Below are 13,786 nucleotides of genomic sequence, written 5' to 3' on the forward strand. Positions count from 1 at the left end.
ATAGCAATATTATTAACCTATGCAGAGGTTATGTGTATTCTAATTAGGGACAGAAGTTTATAATAGATGAGACCTAAACACTTATAATTCATTGAATGGAAGAGCTAAAGGAAAATGTTAGAAGTCATCTAATCTACCCTCCTTTCCTTATTTCCACGTTAAAAATGGGGAATTAAGACCAGAGCCATTGTGGTTTTGTAAACAGAGTTAGTGACAGAACCAAAGGTTGAATCCTGCCTGGTCTTCCACTTTCCAATTATGCATACCATTCTGCCTCTTGACTCTTGAATTTAGCTGAAACATCTTTTTCTTCTTCCCTGTGCCAGCTATGTGAATACCAGGACTTAGGTCCTCAATTAAAGATTTGGATTGTCATCATTATTCAATCATTGGTAGAAAAATATGACTTAGAAAATGAATCTCTTTCATGTCTCATCTCCGTGGATATCTTATTTATAAAATGACTAAAGGCCCAATGAGATTAACAATATACAACTTGGAAATAAATGTTTTATAGCCATCACAGTGAAGAGTCTGTATTTTAGACCTAGCTCTATACACTGAGTAGCTGTATAATTTTGTACAAGTCATACCACTTCTTTTTTCTTTATCTATAAAATGAGAGGGTTAGAAACACTTTTAAAGTCTGGTTCAGTTATTTATAGAGCTATGTCTTATTTGAGTTAAAGCATAGACTTATTTAAGGAAAAAAATTCTTATGATTGTCAGCATTCACATAATTTTTATTATAATGTAACTTAAATATGTACAAAACTAGCTATGAACTTAAAAAAATTTTTTAATGTTTATTTTTGAGAAAGAGAGAGAGAGAGAAGGAACATGAGTCAGGGAGGGGCAGAGAGAGAGGGAGACAGGATCTGAAGCAGGCTCCACGCTCTGAGCTGTCAGCACAGAGCCCAGTGCAGGGCTCCAACTCATGAACCACAAGATCATGACCTGAGCTGAAGTCGGACACTTAACCAACTGAGCTACCCAGGTGCTCTTAGCTATAAACTTTTAATGCATATAGCTCTTACATACAACCAAAACAAATCAAATAACAAGTTACAAAATTCTTAACATTCAAGTTAATAATTCAAAATGGAAATGAGGTTCTACACCCTGTGCTATTCAATGCCATAGATATGATTAAATTCTCCCTCAACTGTTCTGTGGAACAGTCCTCTTGACAATATTACTGGATCTCATTAGGTTTTCACTTAACTCAAATGAATCATTTACATATTAAAAGTCTACCTGTGTCCTTCTGTCATGAATCCTAAAGTAGTAGTACTGGGTGCCATATTTGAGTTTATGAAATCATAAATACAAACTGTGGCACTGAACCTGCCAGTAAGTATTCAGTTACAAAACCATCCAGATAATCCAGATATCCAGATAATCTAAAATATAAATCACTTCAGTTTTTAGCATTAAAATGAAAGGAAAATTGAAAATATAGAATTAAGAACTTTTTATCAAAAATTAGAAACAATTTGGGGCGCCTGGGTGGCGCAGTCGGTTAAGCGTCCGACTTCAGCCAGGTCACGATCTCGCGGTCCGTGAGTTCGAGCCCCGCGTCAGGCTCTGGGCTGATGGCTCAGAGCCTGGAGCCTCTTTCCGATTCTGTGTCTCCCTCTCTGTCTGCCCCTCCCCCGTTCATGCTCTGTCTCTCTCTGTCTCCAAAAATAAATAAACGTTGAAAAAAAATTAAAAAAAAAAATTAGAAACAATTTAAGTGTCCACCAACTAAATGGATAGTCAAAATATGGTATGCTCATATACAGCCTCGCCTAGATTATTCATCGATAAAAAGGAATTTACTAGTGATACAAGCTACAACATGGATGAACCTTAAAACAGTGATGCTAAGTGAAGAAAGCCAGAGGGGCACCTGTCTGGCTCAGTTGGTAGAGCATGTGACTCTTGATCTCAGGATAGTGAGTTCAAGTCCCATGTTGGGAGTAGAGCCTACTTAATTAAAAAAAAAAAAAAAAGGCAGACACAAGACCATATATTGCATGATTGCATTTATATGAAATGTCCAGTAAAAGAAAATCTATGAAGGCAGAAAAGTAGAGTCGTGGTTGCCTGGGATTGGAGTTGGGAACTGGGATTGATTATAAATCAGCATGAGCGATCTTACTGGGTAATAAAAATGTTGTAAAACTGATTTATGATGATGGTTAAAAAACTTGGTAAATTGACTAAATTTCATTGAATTGTACACTTGAAATGAATTTTGTGGCATATAAAATATCCCCAATAAAGTTTTTTTTTTTTTTTGGTACTTCCAGGAAATACATATCCATAGATATCCCTCCTCCCTGGTAAGGAGACCCAGTTGAAACAACACTGTTTTAGTGGAATCAGAGAGAGCATCCAGTAATTAGGAGATCATGGAGTCTAGTCTAGCTTTGATTTGGCATTAACTCTATTTTATCTGAGGCAAGGCATCAGGCAGGTCATTTTTGCCTTTGTTTCCCCATTTATAAATGAAGAGGGGGTTAGATTATATGCTCTCTAAGGACTTCCTGTAGATAGGACAACCCCATCTCCACATTTGTTATCCTCTCTCAATCTCCTACTTACCATCCCCGCCCCCCCAAAAATGCTCTTTTTCAAAGCCCCCTAAATCAGCTTGGCATATTGCTCATCTCATTAAATCTTGGTCACTGAAACTTCCTGACCTTAATGCATAGGTCTTTCAAGTACACAGTTCCCAGAATGTGTATCTGAAAGTTCCATACTAGACTGAATGCCGCATCATTCATTAATCTCCCAGAGGCTATGTTCTCATTTTCTGTAACTCTTATGGATGCTCTTCCATAGATAACAATACACTTCCCCTTCAGGCAGTACATGAAAGAAACAATGAACGATACAATGGAATCATCCTATAAAATTACACAGAATGAGAATCTGGCCCATTGTTTTCTCCTGCTGCCTAAGGAAGAAGTTGTCCTCTTTGGATCCCCATTAAGATTTTGGCTTGTCCACCTCCTTGGATTCCCAAGTAACAATTAAGCAATCTGGCTTTCTTCCCACTTCTCATTTCAATGTGTAGGATCCTTGTCAACTTGCCCAGAATGACTTTAGGCATTTTGAGCTGTTCATCTGACTGTGTGCAATAGATAAATAAAAACATAATTAGAAGGAGGACTGACTTAAGACTCAGTTTTATTTTTATTTCTATTGGGGAGGGAAATGTGCTTATTTTCAAATTAGAAAAGTTATTTCTTGTCTGTCTTCATGTTTTAGTCTTCTGCTTTCCTTTGTGTTCAGTAAGATGTTCTGAATGTTTACAGTGAAAAGTTTAGGGACACCTGGGTGGCTCAGTGGGTTGAGCATCCCCAGCTCTTGATTTCAGCTAAGTTCATGATCCTAGGGTCGTGGGATTGAGCCCCTCATCAGGCTCCATGCTTAGCATGGAGCCTGCTTAAGATTCTGTCTCTCTCTCTCTGCCTCCCTCTTCCTCTGCCCCTCCCAACCCCCCCCCCACACATATGCATGCTCTCCCTTTCCCTCAAAAAAAAAAAAAAGAAAAAGAAAAGTTTGTGAAAATGGGGTTTGTGTTTGTAAATACAGAAACATAGCATCTTACTTCCTAGAGCTTAGTATGTCTGCAGAAAAGCAGCCTTGGAGTATAAAGAACAAACCAGGTAGTTGGAATGTGGTTTAATTAGTCCATAAACTTGTCAGGAATCTTAGACTCTTCTTCCTAAAGCTATGCTGACCCACAACATAAGTTTGGAAGAACCAGTTAAGTTTATATTCTGCGTATCCCCTATAATTGAGGAATAAACATTTGATAAAAACTGAAAATCCTGTTAGTGGAAATGGTTAAGTAAAACTGAAGTATTAGTTATTTTATTGGGGGTTGATAAATGGTTTTGTATATGTCATAAAAAGAAAAAACACCAGAGCATGGGTGTCCTCATTGTAACTGTTAGGACCAAGGATAACAGAGAAAATTGAAGTTGAAATAAAATTCTTTAAAAATAATTGAAAAAAGAGAAACTTAGGTATATAGGTATTTTAGGATATGAACATTCAATGAACAGAAGAAACAGATATTCCTAACCAAGAAAGTTTGGTGTTGAAGATATCTACCTTTTCAATAATAGAGGACAGATTAGATATTTATCCTTCCTTTGTAGTAGGAACTATGTTTCAGGGTATCCACGTAGCTGTACTTCCCAAAGGAAAGCTCTACCTCGTTGCAAAATGCCAGCTAACAAATGTAGGAGTGATAGAATTAGAAAAACTTAATTTCATAAATTCAAAGTATTGATTCAGGAGAAGATTATTAAATGTCCTAAGTGAATGATGGCTGAAACTGAAAAACCTTATATGCCAAAGTCACAGAACACAGGTCACTTTCTAGTTGCTAGGAGAAAAAGTAACCCTACAATGGAGAGATCTACCATTCTAAATTAGCATCATCAATGGTCAGTTGTACACTGTGTCTCTGATGTGATCAAATAGGAAGTCTAGAACATCACATACGTTACATTCAAATAAAAAATGTTTAACTTTGAATTCATAAATCTTTAACACCCAGTGTATAAGTAACACAGTGTTAGATAAGTAAGCTAAGTGATACCACAAGAAAGCAACCAGACAAATCCAGGAGGTGAAACATTCTACATGATAACTGGCCTGATCTCTTCAGTTAGTCAGTGACCTTAAAATTAAGGGAAGTTTTTTAAAAAGACTTAAGGGACATGTAACCAGATGCATTTCATCATCCTGGATTAGGTTCAGGTTTGGAACAAACCAGCTATAAACATTTTGGGTCAGCTGGGGAAGTTTGAATACAGAGTGAATATTATTTGAAATGAAAATTTACAAACGGGAAAGATGAAGATTGTTGACTTGAAACAGGTTACCACTAAGTACCATATCTCATTTTTATTAAAAAATACAAATACTGTATATATGTGCTTAGGTACACGTATATACTTAGGATCAAACGTATGCTCTGAGAAAGAACCAATGAGATAAACACAGAATTCAACAATGATGATCACTGAGTAGTAGAATTAAAATGATTTAGTTTTTAAATTTTCAACAGTGAACATACTGGTTCTGTAATAAGAAAAGGTTATTGAACAACAACAACATAAAGACAAGCGAACATGTACTTTATTTTTTAAAGAAGGTAAATATGTTTCTTTTGAGGAAAAAAGGTTCAAAGACTAGAAAACACTTTCTTATCTTTCAAAAACATCTGGTAATAGTTTGTGGATTAAAGCTTTGCCTATTTGTCTTTGGTCAGTGTGGGATAAAGAATTAAAAAGATGTGAGCTTGTATTCAAACTGTCAACTACAAACATGTTTACTTCCAGCAAAGTCACCGTCTCTCTCTAAACCTCTCTTTTCTCATCTAAAAGAATAATTGTGAGAATTAAAGAGAATTTAAATAAATCCATGCCTGGAACAGAATAGGCTCTCAAAGTTAAAATATTATGAATTCTTATAAAAAATTTAAATCTTGCACATGACAGCTATCTGATTAATAAAGTAGCAAACACTAACATCACTATTGCTTTTAAATATGTTCCATCAGCATCAGTATGTTTCATGAAGAAATGGTATGTGGAATATGGAATCTTCAAAATCAAGTGTGAATTTTACAAGTTCACGTAGAAGTAGACCATTTTATACAGGGTTGATAAAAAATAAAGTATAACTTTATGACTCAGACCCATTACCAGGTTCCGTATTGAAACCCTATTCAGTAATTGCCATTATTTTCTCGTTTTGCTTTGAATAACCTCCCAGTAGCCCCAAATGAAGTAAAAATACCACGGAGCTTTAATGTACTTTAAAGTAATTATAGAATACTATTACCTCAAAGTAGAAGTTTTTTGTATAGTAATTTTATTTTCGTAAGAACAAGGAACTTCAGTAGAAAGGCCACTCACTGTTTCTACCATGAGAACTCCAGAATACTAGGATGAGCCTTGAAGAATCTACAAATGAGGCAAGAGGACATCTGTCAGAAAAATGCATTCTGGAATTGATTGCTCAAATATTACCGAATTTTATTTACCAAGTTGTTATTGAGTACTTACTTTGTAGAAAGCAAAGTCTCTAAACTCTGTGATGAACTATGGCATTCTCATTAGTGATTCATTCGCATTAAGTGAATCATATCATAGTGCAAATGCTTTCATGCTGATAGACTTCTAACATAATAGTTGGCATTAAGGATATAATGGATCGAAACAATTTATTTGAACATTGCGTCATTTTCATGACAGAGCACAGTTTGGAGCTTTGGACTGGGAATGAAGAAACCTGATTTTTAGTTCAAACTCTGCTCCTAATTATCTGGGTAATACCTTGAGCAAATCATTTCATTTTTCTGGAACTCATTTTCCTTATATGAAAAATTAAAAGAGTTTGAATGTATTAATCTCCCTGGCATTAAGTTTTGTGAGTCTGTGATCTCAATAATCCATATATTTCCTTTGGTACAGTTGCAAAACTTGTAAATTGTTTATTTTACAAAAACTAAACTTGCATATAGCACTGTGGCTCTGAGCTTGCTTTAGAGTGTTTGTGGAATTCTAGTGTGGTTCAGTGATAAGATAGATCTGTTACCCAAGGAATCTCGGTATAACTGATCTTGAAAAATTAATTGTTAAAATCTGAATAATGAAGAAGATGTGTTTAAGAAGTTTAACATTTCGTTGGGGTGCCTGGGTGGCTTAGTCAGTTGAGCGTCTGACTTCAGCTCAGGTCATGATCTCACAGTTTGTGAGCTTGAGCCCCGCGTTGGGCTCTGTGCTGACAGCTCAGAGCCTGAAGCCTGCTTCGGATTCTGTGTTTCCCTCTCTCTCTACCCCTCCCCTGCTCATGCTCTTTCTCTCTCTGTGTCAAAAATAAGTAAACATTAAAAATAAAAAAGAAGTTTAGGATTTCGTACGACATTAATATGGGTCAGATGATAATGTAGCCCATGGTATTTTGTTATGCTGGAAAGTACATGACTGGAGAAGTTCAGATATTACAGGCAAAAACAAGTTAACATAGTTCAGGTGGGATGCCTTTGGTTCAAAGGTACAGTAATTTGGAAAGTGTTTAGTTGATCCCTAGAAAGTAGTAAGACAGGTTAGGCTCTTTTTCAGGTATTACTGGCAAGTTAACTTTTGAAGGGGAAAAAGAAAAGGAGACTTTCAGTTGGTTTTTCTTTTACAGACTTTTAACTTCCTATTGGGCATATTTTTCCAGATAAAAGTGCCTTTTGTACTGTCACCTAATTAGCAGTCAAGTACAAAAAGAAAATAGTTTAACTTAGGATCTGAACATGAATAAGAATACAGTAAAAAGAATTTCCATTGCATTTAAACTAATTACAGGCATGCTATTAAGTATTCAAAATTAGAACCCAAGAGGACCTCAAGGATTATTTTACTTTGCAGAAAGGCCTTCTTCTCATTCTAGAGATGAAAAATCTGAACCCAAAGAGTTAACAAGTCTGTATCTGAACCCATATAAGAACCTAAAACTGAGGCTTTCTGCCTCGTGTCAGTGTGCTTTTCCATATACTACACTACTTCAGGGTCAAGAAGACCTTTTTAAACGCAGATATTCATCTACTGGAGCAATTGGCTACACATTAACACCATTGAGTAATCAAAATGGTGTATTAATTTAAAATACTAATCCTGTAGATAAATATACAATCCTGTTACTTTTTGAAAATCTGAGCGGTTATAATTTTTTATTAAGGAAGAATGGACTTTGCCTTTAATAAAATAGCACAGATGTTTCTTTTGTCTCTTTCCATGGGAATAGCGGGTTTACTGTGATGGTTGCAGTGGAATTTACATCTTAGGATACAGGATTATTTGGTCTTCTGTTAGGCATGTGTCCCATTGGAACATCAGTTCTTCCATGTTGTGTCCCCTGTGATGACTGTGAAGAAACCCTGAATTGATGCAACCACGGCTAGAAGATAAAGTTCAGAGCCAACTTTAATTGCTGTAGAAAAAAGGCAGCAGTTCTGGGTAGAGGGAGCAGTGAGCTTAGGTCGTCATTCTGCTTGTTAGCAATTATCTGGTGTCCTTTGGAGTACCAGCATGAAATGCCCTATTGGAACAAGAAGAAAACTGTTGTTGTCAGTTCGTTAGGTCTCTAAACTCTTCTTGAATGATCCATGTGAGACAGATGTGCCAGCAGCTGTTCTGTCATGATTCTCATTGTCCTCAAAAACAATGCACATATGCTTTTTGCCAACTGGGAATGCTGTGGTAAGCTCTAGAGATACAAGGCAGTGTTAAATACTGTTCTCCCAAGGAGCTCCAGCATAAGTATTCACAGCACTTAAAGCATTAAATGAAGCAACAAATGGAGTTCCTAGCAAAAGAAAAAGAATACTATGTACACTATCTTATACCAATACTAACATAGCTTATTTTACATAAAAGAAGAAAGTAATTAAAGCAGTTTTAAAATTTTAATTTTAATGTAGAGAATAAAATCCAAATTTAGCCTATGGCCAAAAAAAACAAAAAAAACCAAAAAAAAAACAAAAAACAAGCAAGGTTTTAATTAGCTTTCAAGAGGAACACAACACAAAAAAATTTAATATTCTATTTTATGGGGATATTTGATATAAATTATTCTAAACACTGAATAATATTTTAAAAGCTGTATACAGATATAGTACTTAATACTATGATTTTATTAACTGTGGATTTTTAGACATTCTCTTTGTTACTGAATCATGCACAGCTGTTATGAGTCCAGTTGCCCTCTCCTAAATGTACTAAAATCTGAGAGTTTTTTTGACTGAGTAATATTCAGATTCTTTTGGCTAAAGGTAGGAATCATAAATAATCATGAAGACCAAATATTGAAGAATAGCATTCTCAAATGCCAAACTATGTTTTTTTCAAGTGTCATAAACTAGGATAGAATTAAATAAGCTTTGCAGTTTCCTTGTTATATGGCCATTCCTAATTATCTTCACTCTCTCTCTTATTGTGCATGTCTGCTGTGCCCACAATCACATCCATACCCCTGTGTTTCCAAAGTCCAAGAGGAGATGACCTTCTCAGCCTCGCCATCACACAAAGTCCTACATCCCTCAATAGAAGAAGCTGAGTTAGCTTTTGTGTGAGTCCTCACTCTGCAGAATTACCAAGGCCTAGCCTTCCAAGGAGATTCTCCATGGAATGGAAAGCCATAGACTTCTGAAGTGTAGAAGTACACTTCAGATGCAAAGCACTGATACCGAATTGGTATGCAGAATACCTAGACATGGCCTATAGCTCCAAGATCTTACATGACAGTCCCATTTATTGGCATGCTTTTTAGGTACCTTATTATAATATTCTTTATATTTTGATATTGTAAAGAGTAGGATACTTGGGAATCATAAAGTCTTGAAGACAGAAATATTTACATGCAGGGGCATGTGAGTGGCTCAGCTGGTTAAGTGTCCAAGTCTTGATTTTGGCTCAGGTCATGATCTCACAGTTTGTGGGTTTGAGCCCTGCATCATGCTCCACACTGACAGCAAGGAGGCTGCTTGGGATTCTCTCTCTACCCCTCCCCTACTCTCCCTCTCAAAACAAAGAAAGAAACTTAAAAAAATAAATAAATATTCCATGCATTTCAAAGCTCCCATAAGTTTTCTGGTGATCATATACTGTCCAGTCATAGGTAAGACTGTAAACAAATATATTATTTCTGGTATCAATGCTAATTGACCTTCAAAGTTAAGTGAGCTAAAAGATCACTCTTTTAGGCATTTTGGGATAATTTTGATAAATACAGTTAAGTATGAAGGATATGAGGATAAGAACTTTGGATTATTAATGAATTTATCTCCTATACCTAGAATATCTGGCACTCAGGAGGTGTTTGAATATTTGAGGAATGCATGGATAAATCACTGTAAAATAATATATAATGAGTCTTTTTATCTCAGAGCAAAGCAGCTGCCTAGTTAGATACAATTGAGATTGGCTCAGTTTATTTTTGTCCATTTTAATATCCATGTGAGCAAGTTATTTCTCAAGTGACCCAGTGCTACAGTGTGATACAAAATATTAAAATGTTACTAACATTAAAAATATGATTTAAAAATCCACATCATACAAGTATTGTGTTAGTAACTTGGGATGTTTTCTTTATTGCTTGATATGCTGTCAAGAGTTTAAACAACATTTGATAGAAATTGTGATTTTTGCTTACCGGCTTTTTTTTTTGAAATCTGCAAGATAAGAACACATCCATCTTATTCATCAAGCCAACACCTAACTCAAGGCCTGCCAATATATTCTGATTTTTTGCCAATAAATATTTGTTGAACAAATAAATGAGTGAAATACAGTGAATAGGACAGGTTGTTGCTCCCAAATAATACAGTCCAAGGGGAGAAGGGAGGACAGGATGTGGTGTGTGCTATAAGAGTAGATGCCATTAGAGTCAGGTGTTATCGAATAATTAGCTGTTAAAAATAATTTTATGTTTGAATAGCTAAAGCACAGTATAAGAACTTGTTAGAGGGTTGGAAAGTGTAGCTACAGCAGTAGCTAGACAAGATGAATGTTGTCTGAGGGGGAAAAAAAGAATAGAAGTAATAGTAGGTGAAGAATCCAGAAATTAGACTCTTTGATGATAGTTGGAAAGAATGGATCCGTGTATTGTCCAAATAATAAAAGAGACTACTATAGAACTGGAGTACCAGGTTAATGCTATTGGCCTCAGAAACAAAACTGAGATTCCCAGATAGAATTGTGTGGCATGAATAAGCTACATCATTGTTGAAGAAATACGGGAATAAGATAGAAAAAGGCAGTGAGAAACTGCCCACACCCACCCCATATCCATGGATATGGGTACTGAAAAATGAATAACACAGTTATTCACTGATACTCCTTGAAAGAGTTAGCATATTTTCCCTTTAAGTCACCCTATACTCCCTCCCTGCAGTGACTGATTTGTTAAAAGAGATGATTTAGATGCTTGTAAGAGTAGAAGTTGGTGAAGGCCAGTAGAAGGCTGGCCTTGGGAATTAGATACCTAAAAACCTAGATTCCAGTTCCAGCTCCGTCACTACCTAGCTGTTTAACCTGGAGAATTTACTTACTTGGGGGCCTTGTCTTTCTCGTCTTACTAACAGAGTGTTAGACTTTTATAGAGAGTTTCATTCTAAAATGGTATTCTTCTGCCAGTTTTATCATTCTTATAATCTGGCATCTTTTTTAAATATTTATTTATGTATTTTTGAGAGAGAGAGAGAGAATGAATAAGCAGGACAGGAGCAGAGAGAGAGAGGAGGAGGCACAGAATCCAAAGCAGGCTCCAGGCTCTGAGCTGTCAGGATGGAGCTCTCTGCAGGGCTTGAACTCATGAACCGTGAGATCATGATCTGAACTGACTGAGCCACGCAGGCACCCCTAATCTGGCATAATCTTAAGAACATTTTAATAAACTTGATCATTTTTTAAAAGTCAGAGGCACTTTGGAACCTGAGAGCAAGAATGGGGTGAGGATAGGGAATGGAGTGAGAAATTGCCACTTAATAGGAAGAAAGCCTAAAACTTGCCTTCAGACTCAAACACATCTTGGGACATTGAGGAAGGGTGTCCGTAAGCAGAATGGGACTTAAATTTTTGTTCTGTTTAATTATCAAGAAGGAAATTATCCTTGACTTGTGTAATTTATTTTAACATATCATAAATTCAACCAAAAACTTTGGACTAATTGTACCTTTAAAGATTATGTCATTGTATATATAATACGGGGTAATTCCCCAACCTTGAGAAAGAAGAAGAAACTCCTTTATTGATAATTCAAATTGAATATAGACAAAACTAGTTCTACATACCTATAATTACCTTAGTCATTTGGACTGCCAAGAAGCTTGCTTTAACTTGAACTACCTTAGTAAAAGGTTTTTGGTTTTTAAAGGTTTTTAACCACTATAACTGCCCAACTCTCCACTTTATTCTGTGCTGTCGAGACCCAGCCCGAATTCCCCCTCCCCCAAGTTATTGTTCTGTGATTAACAGGGAGACTTGCTAGTCCCCTTGCAATGTAAATTAACCAGATATATATTTATTCCACCTGGAGAATATTGGGATAAGTCTAAGAGAATTATTGCTATCTGATATATTGCCGTATGTGGGGGCATCTGTATTAAATCCACAAGCCACTGCAATTCTATCAGGCCACTTAAGTGACAAGTGGAGACCTGCTTCCATACTGAAGTCTGGCACAGCTAGTGTTTCTCTGAGCCAAAAAGGGCAAAGGACTTGAGCAAGAAGCCAGCGTTTTCCTGATTACAAAACTGACCACAGTTCCTCGCCAACCTGTCAGTGTGATTCTCTTTTTTTCTGGTAACGCATTCTTCTTCCCAGAGAGGACTCCACTTTTTTTTTTTTTCATTATGACATGGCATTTATCACTTAAACATCAGCTTGTGCTCAGACATCAACTGGTGCAGCATGACTGCCTTTGCTAGTGATGGATAAATTTAATAATCAAATTTTTAAAAAGCAAACCCTGATATATAAAATCTCACCTATATGTCTCAACTATTTAATTTTATAGAATTTGGATAGTAGTATCATTTTGGGTTTTATAAAGTGGCGGAATACCTTTAAAATAACATTTTAATAGCATGCTGATGCCAAATTTTAAAATGTAAGTACATGTTTGGGGCACCTGGGTGGCTCAGTCAGTTAAGCATCCGACTTCGGCTCAGGTCATGATCTCGCGGTTTGTGAGTTTGGGCCTCACATTGGGCTCTGTGCTGACAGGTGGGAGCCTGGAGCCTGCTTCAGATTCTGTGTCTCCCTCTCTCTCTGTCCCTCCTCCTCTCACACTCTGTCTCTCTCTCTCAAAAATAAATAAACCTCAAAAAAATGTTTAATAAAAGAATAAAATGTAAGTACATGTTTGAATTAAATAGTTTTTCAGGGCACCTGGGAGGCTGAGTCGTTTGAGCATCCAACCAACTCTTGATTTCTGCTCAGGTCATTATCCCAGGGTTGTGAGATCAAGCCCCTTGTCGGGCTCCACACTGAGTGTGGAGCCTGCTTGGGATTCTCTCTCTCTCCCTCTGCCCCTCTCCCCTGCTCATGTACTCTCTCTCTCTTTCTCTCCCTCTCTCTCTAAAATAAAAGTAGTAATAATAATAATGAATTAAGTAGTTTTCTTCAGATAACATGGTTAGAGATTCAACCAGGAATGGGCAACTAGAAAAAAGTTTGTCCAGGTAACTTAATCTGGTCTTTCATAAGCCAGAGATGCAAAGTTTTCCATTTAAGAAGCAATTGAAAACTGAACAGTCTCTTTGCTCTGATAGCTCTAAATACTGTACAGCTCACGCCCCTCACAAGACACCGAACATGTGGGTCACTGGCGAGACAGTGTGGCAATGTTTTCCTTGTAATGTACCAAGTCTTGCCAAAGCAGTGAACAACATTATGACACAACATTTGTCACAGCTGGCTCTCTAGCAGGAGAGTGCCAGCCAATTCAGGCCTGGTCCTTTGTGAGTTTATTCCCACCTCTCCCAAATATTTGGAAACCGATGTCTTAACTCATTGGTTGTGTTCACAAGTTCTACTACTGCAAGTCTTTTTCTTTTTTAACGGATTGGTCTTTTGCAAGAAATAGACAAAATATCAGTGTGAATTACAGCAAATCCCTGTTCCATGCTGTTATGGGTGAAACTCTGGGAGATTCTCTTATTGACCCAGAAAGCGATTCCTTTGCTGATACACTGTCTGCAAGCACTTCACAAGGTAAAGTC

At 36.7% G+C, this 13,786-nt stretch overlaps 1 protein-coding gene across 5 annotated transcripts in view; it reads left to right on the plus strand.

The window, feature by feature from the left end:
- Window positions 1-13,786, plus strand: part of PPARG (peroxisome proliferator activated receptor gamma) — a 135,490-nt gene that overhangs the window by 48,207 nt on the left and 73,497 nt on the right. Inside the window, exon 1 of one of the 5 annotated variants that reach the window (XM_043588146.1) lies at window positions 13,601-13,778. The exons of the other annotated variants lie outside the window; for them this stretch is intronic. Coding sequence (XP_043444081.1) covers window positions 13,697-13,778 — 82 coding nt within the window. The 5' untranslated portion in view covers window positions 13,601-13,696. Of the gene's footprint in view, window positions 1-13,600; window positions 13,779-13,786 lie in introns of those variants that run through there. 5 annotated transcript variants of the gene reach the window in all.

The sequence above is a fragment of the Prionailurus bengalensis genome, chromosome A2 (assembly GCF_016509475.1).
Source record: "Prionailurus bengalensis isolate Pbe53 chromosome A2, Fcat_Pben_1.1_paternal_pri, whole genome shotgun sequence".
In the NCBI taxonomy this organism is placed as follows: Eukaryota; Metazoa; Chordata; class Mammalia; order Carnivora; family Felidae; genus Prionailurus; species Prionailurus bengalensis.